This window comes from Mustela putorius, unplaced genomic scaffold (genome assembly GCF_011764305.1).
Source record: "Mustela putorius furo isolate JIRA1106 unplaced genomic scaffold, ASM1176430v1.1 tig00000083_pilon_pilon_pilon, whole genome shotgun sequence".
Lineage (NCBI taxonomy): Eukaryota > Metazoa > Chordata > Mammalia > Carnivora > Mustelidae > Mustela > Mustela putorius.
In genome coordinates this window covers 16795017-16809458 of record NW_025421273.1, presented here as the reverse complement: position 1 = coordinate 16809458, position 14442 = coordinate 16795017, and the positions used below count along the sequence as shown (strand labels likewise).

The 14442-nt window shown below is 46.0% G+C and overlaps 1 protein-coding gene across 7 annotated transcripts in view; it reads left to right on the top strand.

Moving 5' to 3' along the window:
* Positions 1–14442, top strand: part of SLC2A9 (solute carrier family 2 member 9) — a 231412-nt gene that overhangs the window by 175102 nt on the left and 41868 nt on the right. For all 7 annotated transcript variants that reach the window (XM_013044754.2, XM_013044751.2, XM_013044752.2 and 4 more), the window contains one exon: positions 13884–13985. In XM_013044754.2, the coding sequence (XP_012900208.1) occupies positions 13884–13985 (102 nt within the window). The remainder of the gene's footprint in view (positions 1–13883; positions 13986–14442) is intronic.

Here is a 14442-nt window from a genome sequence, read left to right as displayed (position 1 = left end):
GGAGTTTCAAAAAATTCTCATTTTGAGTTATTGCCCCCCCCCACCCCCGTTGTGGCTATGCATGCTTACGTTAATCCACAGAAACGCACAGTCAGTCTGGAATGGAAATCGTGGGAAACAATAGGGTTTGCGGGGAGGGGGTCAGTAAAGTATTTTTTGTTGTAGGGAATCATCATGAGCTCATTAGGGTATATGTGTAAAATTCAGAAAAGCAGGAAGAACCGAAGAAGAAGCATATGTACCTTTGGGAAAATCTCCCCTTGGCTTTTCTGTGCTTGGTGTGTTCTGTTCTTACGCCATAGTCACCCTGCTTTTGTTCGCATGACCTTGTGCCAGACTTGCTTTCCATTTAACTTTTCCTTTTTCTTGTCTAAGCAATGTTTTGTTGAAGTGTAACATATGTACAGAAGAGCATGCTGGTCTTTGCCCCTGGGTCTGGTGTTGCTGGATGAGAAAGTGGGTCCAGGCAACAGAGCAGGATGGTGGGGTGTTGGGCTCTGTGGTCTCATGGCCCTCAGCTTACTAGCTGGGTGACCTCGGGCTGGTTACTGAACCGCCCTGAGCCTCTGTGTTCCCTAAGGGAAAGTGGGAGTAATACAAGTCTATACCTCAACAGGTCTCATCATGAGAATTATACAGTAATTCACAGCACTTGGCATAAAGCACGTATTCGGTAAATGTTAATTATTATTATGGGTTGAGTTGTTAATCCTTATATAATAAACAACATTTATATGTTGAAGTTCTAACTCCCAGTACCTCAGAACATAGTTATTGCTAAGATAAGATCAATCTGAAATAGGGGGGACCTCTAATCCAATATGATTGTCATCCTTATTAAAGGAAGCAGAATTTGGGGGCACCTGGGTGGTTCAGTCAGTTAAGTGTCTGCCTTTGGCTCAGGTCATGATCCCAGGGTCCTGGGATCAAGCCCCACATTGGGGAGTCTGCTTCTCCCTCTCCCACTCCCCTTGCCTGTTCTCACTCTCTCTCAAATAAATAAAATCTTTTTTACACATTAAAAAAAAATAAAGTGGGGGCAGAAATTTGGACACAAACATGCATACAGAGAGAACGCCATGTAAATTTTGAAGGCCTGCTGAAAAAGCCAAGGAACTACCAGAACTCAGGAGAAAAGCCTAGAACAGATCCTTCTCTGCACCTTCAGCAGGAGCACGGCTCTGCTGGCACCTTGATCCTGGACTCCCAGCCTGCAGAACTATGAGAGAAGAAATGTCTGTTATTTAAGCTATTTGTGGTCCTTTTTATGGCAGCCCTAACAAACAAATACAGCCTTTACTGGTTATGAATATTCCAGAAGAGAACCAAACATATGCTATGGAAAATGCTGAAAATGCCTTACACTGGGGCCAGACTGTTTATTCCTTCAACGCTCAGCAAATGCTGGTTGGGTCCCTGCTCTGTGCCAAGTGTAAATCTAGCTGTGTGGGGTGCATGCATGGATGGAAGAGACGAAGACCCTCACCATGGAGAAGGTGAGCTCCTAGCCAAGGACAGATAATGAATGGCAACATGAGTAGGTCAAACTGTGGTGGTCTAGGTAGGGAAGGATGTAGTGAGGAACGCTGGTGCCAGTTGAAGGGGAAGATGGGGGCCGTTGCTGTATTAGATTGTGATTAGGCTCAAGGGATAAGGGATCTGTCACCCAGATATCCAGGTTGGAGGACAGATTAACTCAGGGGTGCGTAGGTCTGTAGGGTGGGCAGGGCACCAATCAGGAGCAGTGACCTTCAGTGGAGAGAGACACAACCAGCCAAAATGTGCCTGGAGAGAGGGAGCCAGGAACCAACACCCTGGTCTCGTTCTCTTCTTTCCCTCCTCATTTCTTACCAGTGCCCAGGCTGCTGACACCAGGGGATGCAGAAGGCAAGGGGGCCGTTGATCTGTGGATGTGGCCCTCCTCCAAGACACAGAGCAGGGCAGAGCAGTGACCCGGAGAGGCACCCAAGCAGGAGCAGGTCTGTAAGATTGAGGGAGGTCAAGTGCTGGAGGGACGCCCCCGGGGTGCAGAAAGCAGAGCACCACAGTGCATTTTAGAAGGATCCCTCTGGCCTCTGCAAAGACAGATGTGAGCAGAGGTGGAGAGGGCAGAGCAGGGCGACTTGTAAAGAGGCTCACTTTCCCAGGGAAATATCAGAACAAGGGTGCTCTAAACCTGGCTTCCAAACGACTAAGTTCAGCTCATTCTCCTTTACAGACAACATTTCCTCTTGATAAATCACAGTTCTGCGGCACTTCTGTGAGCCACAGAATGACGGGAGGAAACAAGCCCCATCTCCACTAAAATGTTAGAGTCAGCCCTGTTTATCTAATGCAACTTACAGGCACTTGGCAGAGGGGAAGGGCCACGTGAAGCAAAAGAGGAACCAGATTTCTCCTTCTGCCCCCAAACTCCCAGGGGATGGGGGCAAGTAGCCGCCAGCATGCATGTGGACACGGGGGCTCCCCTGGTTCTGAGGGCTCTTCCTCACTGGAGGAGCAGAGAGGACCACCCCAAGCAGATAGGCAGTTCTGCCCTGGAAGCCCGTTTCCCTGCAGTCCCTGCTCCGACCCACTCCCAAGTGATGATATCTTTTTATCCAGTGGTTCTGTTTCTGAGTTTGGCCAAGGACATAGCTGCGAGCAAGTTCATTCCCTGCAGCCCACCCTCTGGCTCCCAGAACATGCTCCCAATGCTGTATTTCTCACCAAATGTCTTCTGATTCCCTACCCATCTCTCTGTTAGGCTTCCTTTGGCTTTGGCTTCCTGGCATCTGGGCTGGTCCCACCAGCTCTGCCCATCTAAGGGAAGGGAAGACACAGCTCTTGGGGGTTCTGGTGGAGACTTTGTTCCTTCATGTTAGCTCCAAGTACCAGCTGCGCCCCCAAACTCACCTGGCCCCCAGGCTGTCTCGGCTCCTTGCTCCTGATGGTGGAGCACTGATTTCTCAGTCAGCTGGCCACTCTGTGGTTCTTCCTCAACTCCTTTTCTTTAAGAGCCTTTTTCCCACTTGCCCCAAATTGAGAACAGTTTATTTTTTATTTTTTAATTTATTTTGTGTTATGTTAGTGACCATAAAATACATCATTAGTTTCTGATGCAGCATTCCAAGATTCATTCTTTATACACCACACCCAGTGCTCCATGCAATACGTGCCCTCCTTAATACCCACCACCAGGTTCACCCATCCCCCTACTCCCCTCGCCTCCAGAACCCTCAGTTTGTTTCTCAGAGTCAACAGTCTCTCATGGTTCATGTCCCCCCTCTGATTTCCCCCAATTCACTTTCCCTTTCCTTCTCCTAATGTCCTCCATGTTATTCCTTATGTTCCACAAATAAGTGAAACCATACGATAATTGACTTTCTCTGCTTGACTTATTTCACTCAGCATAATCTCCTCCAGTACCATCCATGTTGATGCAAAAGCTGGGTATTCATCCTATCTGATGGCTGAATAATATTCTATTGTATATATGGACCATATCTTCTTTATCCATTCGTCTGTTAAAGGGCATCTCGGCTCTTTCTACAGTTTGGCAATTGTGGCCATTGTTGCTATGAACATTGGGTTGCACATGCCCCTTCTTCTCACTACATCTGTATCTTCGAGGTAAATACCCATTAGTATAATTGCCAAGTCATAGGGTAGCTCTTTTTCTAACTTTTTGAGGAATCTCCACACTGTTTTCCAAAGTGGCCGCACTTTGCAACTTGCATTCCCACCAATGGTTTAAGAGGGTTCCCCTTTCTCCATATCCTTTCCAACACTTGTTGTTTTCTGCCTTGTTGATCTTTGCAATTCTAACTGGTGTAAGGTGGTATCTCAACGTGGTTTTAATTTGAATTTCCCTGATTGCTAATGATGATGAACATTTTTTCATGTGTCTGCTAGTCATTTATATGTCTTCATGGGAGAAGTGTCTGTTCATGTCTTCTGCCCTTTTTTTGACATGATTATCTGTTTTTGGGAGTTGAGTTTGAGCCCATTATAGACTGGATATCAGCCCTTTGTCTGTACTGTCATTTGCAAACATCTTCTCCCATTCCATGGGTTGCCTCTTTGTTTTGTTGACTGTTTCCTTTGCTGTGCAGAAGCTTTTGATCTTGATGAAGTCCCAAAAGTTCAATTTTGGTTTTGTTTCCTTTGCCTTTGGAGATGTGTTTAAATTTATGATCATAAACATCTTTTTTTAAAAGATTTTATTTATTCATTTGAGAGAGAGAGAAAGCAGGGGGAGGGACAGGAGAGGAAGAAGCAGACTCCCTGCTGAGCAGGGAGCCTGATGTGGAGCTCCATCTCAGGACCCTGAGATCATGACCTGAGCCGAAGGCAGATGCTTAACCGACTGAACCACCCAGGCACCCCAATGATCATAAACCTTTTAAGAACCAACTACCTTTTCCTTTTTCGAGAAGGGAGGGGTATTGTATTTCCCTTAGAAGCCGTAGAAGTTAGAGCTTTGACCGAAGGAAAATCTTTTCCCAAGACTTGAGAACTTGGAAAAGCCTAGTCTAGTGCCAGGCTTTCCTTTTATTCCATTTGGTCCCTATACATATCTGATTATGCACTTCAGTTAAAATATCTCATGACCATTTAAATTTAATATACTTAAGAATTGTGGGCCACCCTGGAAAGATTATCATTTAAAAAGTAGTTTTTTCAGTTCTTACGACTTTGACCCAAACAGATATCACAGATCTCACACATTTATCTTTTTTTTTTTTTTTTTTTTTTTTTAAGTAGGCATTGTGCCTAACATGGGCTTGAGCTCACGACCCTGAAATCAGGTGTCTCATGCCCTACCAACTGAGCAACCCAGGCGCCCCTCACACATTCATCTGTTAAATAGAAATTTCTGAACAAAGTTTGTTTCAATGGATTATTTTTAGCTTTCAATTTAATCAGCCTGTTCCAAGTACAAAATTATTTCTGGGACCCTATCTTCCGAACAGACCTTAAAACTCCATTAACTTGCATATACCCACAGCTTTCCAAGGTCTCTGTTTTTCAGAGATTTTTTTTTTCCAGACAGAGATTTGTGAAAGCAAAAATTAACACTTGCAGACTTAAAACAGAAGTACTAGCGATACTGAAACTTGACATTCCTTCTCACGCAGCCTGCCTTTGCTTTCTCTTCTCTGCCGAGAGCGCCGAGTCCGCAGTGAAGAAACCATTCCCGTTCCTTTCTGTTGGGTGTGGCCCACAAACCCTGAGACAGCAAATGAAAAGTTGACTCCAGACACCTGAGTAAGAGAAAGGAGAGGCCTGGGAACGAGGTGCTCTAGCGGTGAAAGGCCTTAAGCCAAGCTTTGTCTCCACTGTTATTGGGATGGTATCAATACATCAGGCGTAAGCACAAAGCCAGGAGGAAAGTGTAACCTTCATGGTTAGGACAGTAATATACAGGGCAGTGTGTGATAAGGGCAAGGAGGCAAGGAGTCCATGAAGTACGTGACCACCACAGGTGCCTGTCTTCCTTCAAAACTCCATCATTGACTCCCTACATGAACCTTGAGCAGCATAAGAATCTGGCCACTTTCTGCCAAGAAACTTCAAAGGAGGCCTGGTGTTCCAGGCACTCCTCCTTTGCTTTTCAATTAGTCTCATCCAGGAAGGCATAGACAAGTCAGATTTGTCTCTCCAGGCACTGTGCATGGAAGACTTCTGCCTGAAGACTCAAGAATGGCTGGTGTGGCAAGGGCTCCTCAGAGACCCCACCACCCCCAAATCGTTATAATCGAGGACAGCCATTTGGGATACTTGGGTTCAGGCCCCAGTTTAGGAGACATTGTTCCCCAGTGTTGTGTGTGTGTATGTGGGAGAGGCACAGTAGGTTTCAAGAAATGGCTGTGGTAGTTGTCACCCTATACCCCTTCAGTCCCTGGTCTTTATGTTGTGCCTCTAGGCTAAGTGCCAACCCATCACAAGCACCCAGTACACAGCTGTTTGAATAAGACCCAGGAAAGGTGCATCTGAAACCAGGACAGAGTGCTCTGCCTGTTCTGGGATCCTCACCCCTTGCCTGGGAGCGGCCAGGTGGCATGTTCTGAGGGCTTCCAAGCCCCCACCAACAGCCTTTCCTCCTTCTGGAGCCCAACAGCCAGCCCTGTTCTCAGAAGGAGCACATCAAGCCATGTAGAGGCTGACTTTATGGGAAGAACAGAAAGGGAAAGGACCCCCTGGAATGGGGCAGGAAGAACAGGGCATCCCTTAGGATCTTGTTGAGGAATAAACTGTTAGAGGGCTCTGCAGTCCCCCAGATATCAGGAATTCTGCCAAGCACAGAGTAGTTATTTCACACACTTTATACTGAGATGTATGCAAAGAATTACAATAGAGACAGAGATTGGCCTATAAAATTCATACAAAGTAATGTCTATAAATACTATAAATGCACATTAAGTCAGCTTTGAGTCACTCCTGAAATAAATGACATTTTAGATCCAATTTTCCTTCCCTTCATCCTTTCCATCTTTCTTCATGTGTTTCATCATTAAACAACATGCCAAGCTCTGCTCTGCATTGGACATGACCTCCCCATGTTGGTTTGCCAAAGCTGCAAACCAAAGTACCCCAGACAGAGGGGTGCAGACAACAGATATTTATTGTCTCACCATTCTGGAGGCCAAAAGTCTGAGATCCAGGCATCAGAGGGCAGATTCCTCCTGAGGCTGTGAGAGAGAATCTGTTCCAGATCTCTCCTGGAGCATCTGGTGCTTGGCTGGTGATCTGTGGTGTTCCTCAGCTTGGAGACCACCACCCTGACCCCTGCCTTCATCCTCACATGGCATTCCCCCTGTGTGCCTGTCTGTATCCAAATTTCTTCTTTTTATAAGGGCACCAGTCCCATGGGATTAGGGCCCATCCTAATGTCCTCACTAAATTTGAGTACCTCTGTAAAGACCCTATTGCTAAATAAAGTCACATTCTAAGGTAGCAGTGGTCAGGACTTCAACATATCTTTTTGGGGGGGAGGACAATTCAAACCATTAGATTCACCAAGGGCAAGGACTCCTGTCTCCTCCATCTCACTGTCCCTATGCCAGAGCCTCATATGAAGAAGGAAGGCCATGGGAGACTGCATTTATCTTTTTGCAATGTCTTTATGTGCCAGTGAGGAACGGCAGTATAGGGCGGGAGTTAAGAGCATCTGGCCCTGCCACTGTGTGACCTTGGGCAGGCTGTTAAACTCTCTGAGCTGCTACATACTCATAGAGGTGTTATGAGGTTAAAGTGTTATTATATGTACAGCTTCTAGAACCATACCTGGTACATAGTAAGTGCTATAGAATGTTCACTGAATAGTAATCAAGATAGCATTGTGTTGGCATAAGGACTGCTGTGCAGACCAACAGAACAGAATCGAATCCAGAAATACAAAAGATGCCAAAGAAATTCAATGGGGAAACTTAGTCTTACCATAAGTACCATAAAAACTTCATACTCACATGGAAAAAAAAACAAAAGAACCCTTACCTCATGCCACATACAAATTAACTCAAAATGGACCATGGACTGAACCATAGAAGATAAAATTATAAAACTTCTAGAAGGGAACATAGGAGGAAGTCTTTGCAACCCTGGGGTATGCAGAGATTTCTTAGATGGGACAGAAAAAGAATGGACCCTTTTTAAAAAATTGATTAATTGGATTTCATCAAAATTAAAAACTGTGGCTACATAGAAGAGCTTGTGAAGGAAATGGAAAGGCAGGCCAGACTGGATAATCCACAAAGTACCCAGCTTAACACAAGCTTGAATCCTGGAGATATTAAGGACTCTTAGAATACAACAGAAACAGGACCAGGAGCCCACTTAGAAAAATGAACAAAAGACTTGGGCAGACACGGTACAAAAGAAGATATCAGAAGCATCATTAAACAGGTGATGCTGTCTCGACACCATAAGGCAGCAAGGAAATTAAAACTAAAACCCTCAGGGCACCTGGGTGGCTCAGTCTATTAAGCCTCTGACTTTGGCTCAGGTCATGATCTCAGGGCCCTGGAATTGAGCCCCATGTCTGGCTCCCTGCTCAGCGGAAAGTCTGCTTCTCCCTCTCCCTCTGCTCTTCCTCCTGCTCATTCTTTAAAAAAAAAATAAAAAAATTTAAAAATAAATAAAGAAAGAAAACTAAAACCCTCAGTGAGATACAACTGTTCACCTTAAGGATGATTAAAACCAAAATAGCTAATAATACCCAGTGTTGATGAAAATGTGGAGCCACTGGAACTTTTATACATGGCTGGTGGGAATCTGAAATGGTACAACCCTTTGGAAAACAGTTTGGCAGTTTCTTATAGAAAATTTTATCCGTACAATCCACACATTCTTCTCATCAGTATTTACTCAAGAGAAAGCAAAACATATAACTACACAAAGAGACTTGGACCCCAATGTTTACAACAGCTTTAGTCATAAGAGCTCAAACTGAAACAGGCCAGACGTCCATCAACTAGTGAATGGAGAAACACAATGTGGTATATCCATTCAGTGGAATACTACTCAGCACTAACAAAGAATGGTGTATACAACAGGGATGAATCTCAAAAGTGTAGCAATCACCACGGTCCCTGGGTGGTGCAGTTGGTGAGATGTCTGACTCTTCATTTTGACTCAGGTCCTGATCCCAGGTCATGATCTCAGGGTTGTGGGATTGAGTCCTGAGTGAGTGGTGCTCCATGTGAGTGGTGCTCCACACTCAGCATGGAGTCTGCTTAGGATTCTCTCTCCCTCTCCCTCTGCCCATATATGTACTTGCTCACTTGCTCTCGCTCTCTCTCTCGCTCTCTCCCTCTCTTTCAAATAGATAAATAAATTTTATTAAAAAAAAAAAGTATAGCAATCACCAATATAGAATTCTAACCTAATCGAGCCTAATCTAATCTAGAGTAATGGAAAGCACATCAGTGGTTGCCTGCAGCTAGGGAGAGGGGCATAGGGAACTTTGGTGTGATAGAAATGTTCTGTATCTTGATGTGGTTATGCATTTATGGGTGTATAAGTTTGTTCAAACATACCAAATTGTACAGTTAAAATCAGTACATTTTATTGAATCTACCCAAGAATTTAATCTAAGTCAGTAAAATTTATTTTTAAATACTAACAACAACAAAAGACCTTCTCTCTATTATTCCTTCAGCAATCCTAGCACTGTGGGGTGGGCAATAGGTGCTGGGTACATGACTGCCAACTGGCTGAATAACCCTGTGGCCCAGGAGACCCCAGAAAGGATTTCTTAGAGTCTGATACTCCATCTCCAGCTGACCTCACATAACCTTCAGAGGTCACTGTTCATCTTGAGTTAATGTTTTCACTAATGATTTTAATGCTGAGTGGAAAGACCATGTTTACCCTAATCCCTTTGGACAGGCTGCCCTTTAAAACGATTTAAAAGAGGCAGAGATGAAGAAAGGAGCCCTGAGGACTGATTGGATTTCCCACTAGGATGGACAGAGTTGTTTTCATCTCTTTCTTTCTCACAGCTCTTTCTTTGATGTCTTCCTACACATCTTCAGAGACTGTTCCCAAATCAGGGACAGTGTTTCCAGCTCTGTCTTGGCTTGAGCTACTGATTCATCAGGAGACTTTAGGGAAACTAAATAGCCAGATCCCCATGCCAGCCCCAAAACTCTTGGATGTTGGCCTCATGGTGTAAGACAGTAGGTGTCAATAAGTTTATATCTGGGACACACTTGCTGACACTGGAATTGTTGTGGTGCCTTTGAAGAAACTAAAACAAACCAAAAGAAAAAAAGAAAAAACACTCAAAACACCAAAGTCAGCAACAAGTACACGTTAATCTTGATGTAACAATGCAGCACGTGTTCATCTCAGGGTGGCAACTTAAGTGCTTGGCGTCTTACAGTGGCTATGATGCTCATCATGGTAATTTCTCTCATCATTTTGGTGCTCTGTCACCGGGCACTGGAACCCAAGGAGACAAAGCTGCCACACATTCCAGCTGTGAGCCACCTTTGTCTTGAGTGCCAGTTCCACTGTGGGGAATGGTGCCATCCTGAGACTGTAGCAAAGACATTTCACACAGTGAAGTTTTCCATGTGTGGGTGTTGGAAACCCCCAGGGACAGGAGAAGATTAATGATTTTTGACTCAGGGAATTGCATCTCAAATGCTTTACCTAAGTCTATGCTTTAGACTTTCTTTTTAATTAAAACAAAGCTTATTGGGGAAAATTTGGAAAAGATCAAAAAATAACAACTAAAAGAATAGTCACATATTTCCCCAAACAGAGTAAGCCATTATAAGCTATTTTTGCATACATTTTTCCAGGGTAGGTTAGTTCAACAGAATCATAATTTACCAAACTGTGTCCATGAGGATATGGGAGATAGAGTTTTAGGTCCTGCTCTTTTCCCTTAAAATCATAACCTGAGGATTTTTCTGTTCTTTAAAATTCTTTTTTTTTTAATTATTTTTATTAACATATAATGCATGATTTTCCCCAGGGGTACAGGACTGTGAATCATCAGGCTTACACATTTTACAACACTCATCATAGCACATATACTCCCCAGAACTCATAATAAAATTCTTTTAAAATATGTGAATTCCTAGGTTATTGTCATCTGGATATTCCAGTATTTATTGAAAAATTCAATCATTGGTGGACTTCTGGATGGTTTCTGTTTCCTCACTAGTATAAATTACCCTACATTTGAAGATCTTTGTCCATAAATCTTCCACCAAATATCTGTTTTCCTAGGATAAATATCCAAAGGCAAATGACTGAATCCAAGAGTGTGTATACGTCTTCAGCCATCCCTGCAGTGTGTGAGAGCATGTGTTCTGCTTCCTTATCTCTTAGTAGCTTTGTGTGACTTTTGGCAAACCCCAGAACCTCTAATCCTGGGTGTCCCTGACCTTCCCCATCCCCCACTCCAACACCCCCACCCAGGGACCTGTTGCCCCTGTGCATGTTGCTGTTGCTCCAAAGTCCCTATCTGGGCCTTCCCTTTGATGGGACCCAAGTCATGAGGGTTTGAGGGGGAGAGATAACTTAGATATTGGCCCATCTTTCTCTTTAGAACTTTCTCAGTAATTGCTGATCTTTGCTGCCTTCATGGGTCTCAGTGGGCCTGGCTTCCCACTGAGTGACCATACCATCTTCATCATCCTGCTTTGCAGTGTGTGAACTCTCACACCTACCTCACAAAGATAACCCTCCAGTCAGTCAGCATTCATTGGCTCAATATCAACCAACATGTTGGCTCAACACTCAATATGTGCTCTTCTAGATTCTGAGAAACCAAGATGAGGCTCCCATCCTTCAGGGGAGGACATGGTCAGGAATAAGGTGCCATGAGTCTGGGTGGGACAGGGGACTATTATAAAGTGGTGGCTTTCTCTCTTTCCAGTTCAGAAAATTTTAATGTCTCAGGAACCAGAAAAGACTTTGTAGATGATCCCAACTCCACCTCCTACCAGCCACATGACCTTAGACAAATTCCCAAAACCTCTGTGACTCATTTTCTTTACCTATCAAATCAGACAACTAATTGGTCCTCCTTAATAAAGTTGCCGTGGGGATTAAGTAAACGGATGCATGATAAATATTTAGTACAGTCTCTGGCCCATACAGGCACTGGGCAGATGGGTGTCATCCACCCCAACCCAGCGTAGTTGGAAGAGAGCAAGGAAGACATGGAAGGGCACCTGAATGACTCAAAGCCACACAGCCATTTAGGGGCAGGAACTGGGATAGACCCAGGCCAACCCTTGACCCCATATTCTGGGGTAGCTGGGTTGCTCAGTCAGTTAAGCATCCAACTCTTGATTTCAGCTCAGGTCATGATCTCAGGGTCCTGGGATTGAGCCCCATGCTGGGCTCCATACTCAGCTGGGGGGCTGCTAGAGGATTCTGGCCCTCTGCCCCTCTTCCCAATTGTGCTCTCTCTTTCAAATGAATGAACGAATGAATGATACCTCCCTCTTCTGCCATTTGTTGGAAGCTCTGTTGCTCACAAGTCTGCTTCCAGTACTGTGAGTTCTTGGCCTCTGATCTCATAGCTGCTCTGCCAAGACAGTCTGTTTCCATTTGCCAGGTGAGGAACTGAGGTTCACAGAAGCAGAATCACCTGTCCTGGGCGCAGAGCCAGGACTCAAACCCAGGTCTGCCCATTTCAGGTCCATGCGTCTCTGGATGCCACCTGTGCTCTGCTCTGTCAGGTCAGGGGTCAAGGGAGGCCAAAGTTTAGCTGTTTGAGTCTGCCCTGCCCTCCTAGGCTGCAGAGGGAAAGGCTTCCTGGGGCACTTGCAGATGGTCATCTGGCCATCAGCCAAGCGTGGTTTCCGCTCTGACTTTCCACACCAGAGCCCCCCAGTTCCCTTGGTGTTTCCACCAAGGTACCCAGGCAGCACCCCGTGGCCGACATGTGGATACTCCGCTGGCCTAGAGCTGTGCCCGCTCATCTCTCGGTGTGCACTTTGCCATGTGGAGCAACGGCCCATGCCAGCTCCAGGAGAGCTCAACCAGAGGGGGTAACCCTGCCCTCCTCAGAGCAGGGATGAGGGAAGAGGGAAAGGATGAGGGCCCTAGGTTTCCTGCAGCAAGACTCCTTCAGGCTTTGAGGCAGGATTGTGGCTGTTCGGTTTAATGCTTCGGCTTTTGAACCATCATGTGAAGCTGGCAGACTGGAGGAGCACCTGCTCCAGCTTCCTGGCCCTCCGCAGTGTCGCTCCCTTTCCTTATCCAGACCAGATGGCTTATTTGACCAGGGCCTTTGTTTCCACTGGTCCCTCCATCTGACAAGCTCCTGCTACTGTTGCCTCCTTCAGGAAGCCTTGCCTGATCGCCCAGTGGAGAAAAGCTGTGCTTTTTTATTCAGATGCTCTGCGTTCAAGTTTTCTCCCCTCCCCCACCCATCTCTGTCTCTGTCTCTCTCTTCCGGCTGTGTGATGGTCAGTGAGATACTTCACCTCTCTGATTCTCGAGGTTTTCTTTCTGTGCACTGGGATGGGGGAGGAAAGAAGAGGAAAGTTCTTTGGCATAATCAGAAAACTCATTAAGTGTTTTGAATGCAGTCTCTTATTGAACCACCCACCCCTTCCAGACAGCCTTGTGGGAGGCTATTTTGGACTGCCTTTCACAGATAAAAGCCCTGAGGCTCTGGGAGGGGAAGTCATTTGCCCAAGCTCACCCATCTGGAAAGTGGTTAACCCAGGATATAAACCCAAGTCTGCCTGTCTCAGAAACTTAGCCAGATTGCTATTTTTCAGGGTCATTGGCATTTGAAGGAGGTCAATGAAGAGCCCCACCTTGGCCTCATTGAGAGGTAGACCCAGAGGCCAGCCAGGTAGAGGTTAGTGACAGTCTTACAGCTTTGGGAAGCTGGGCCAGGGGACATGGCTTCAGGAGCTGAGTCACAGGAGCTTCCTGCTGTCACATCCCCAGAGTGAAACTGACCCACCCAGGCACAGGCAGAGCGGAAAACGCCTGAACCTTGTCTGCCCACTCCCAGCCCTGGGCCCCTGCCTTGGGAGTGTGCCCCTAGAGAGTCGACAGCACAGAGGTATTAGGAGTAGAGTGACCTTGCTTTTTGTGGCAGGCAGGCTCCAAGGAACAGGCGAAGGGCTACAGCAATCATGTCCATTGGGTTCCTTTTACAGATAAGCTCACCCTTTCATAACAAGGAGAGGTAAGTATCTGAACATGTGGCAAGTACTCAAGGATGGTGACTTCTTCTCCCTCCCTTTCTCATAAAAACCTTTTGTTCTTTGGCTATGCCCATGGAGAAAGTGACTGGGCTATTTGAAGGTCAAATATGTCCTTTACCATGACTCCACTGCTGGTTCCCAGCACCAAGTTCCCCTTCTCCTGCTGCTAGAAATGAAGTAATAACCATCTCTCTCATCCTGACCTAGGGCTTGGTCATCGAGCGCCTGGGACGGAGACCCCTTCTCATGGGTGGCTTTGGGCTGATGGCCCTCTTCTTTGGGATCCTCACCATCACGCTGACATTGCAGGTGAGAGGATATGCCTGTCATACCCTGAGGGAGGTCAGCATGGAGCTGGCTTCCTGCTTGGGTGCTCTGGGGCTAGGTCCCAGCAGGGTCTCTGCTCCTCAGGCCCCCATCCCTAAAATGAGACAGTTGTCCCTGTTCCCAGGGGTCTTAGGAGAATTAAATGAGAAAATGTGCCTACAGTACTTGGAAGGGCACCTGAACATGACAAGTGCTAGGGGAATGTAGATTTGGGGAAACGCCACTGGTGAAAGTGGTATTTTTCCCCTTAATGGAGATAGGCAACTGAGGCATGAAGCTGCTCAAGGTTCCCCAGCTAGTAAATGGCAGAGCTGGGATGAGATTCCACAATCTTGGGGTTTCCTTCCATGCCCCTCCCACCACCCTGCACGGTCAGTACAGCTTGCAAGGACAGAGTACCTTCTTGGTGCCTGGAGTCTGGCTCAGCACCATGGGAAAC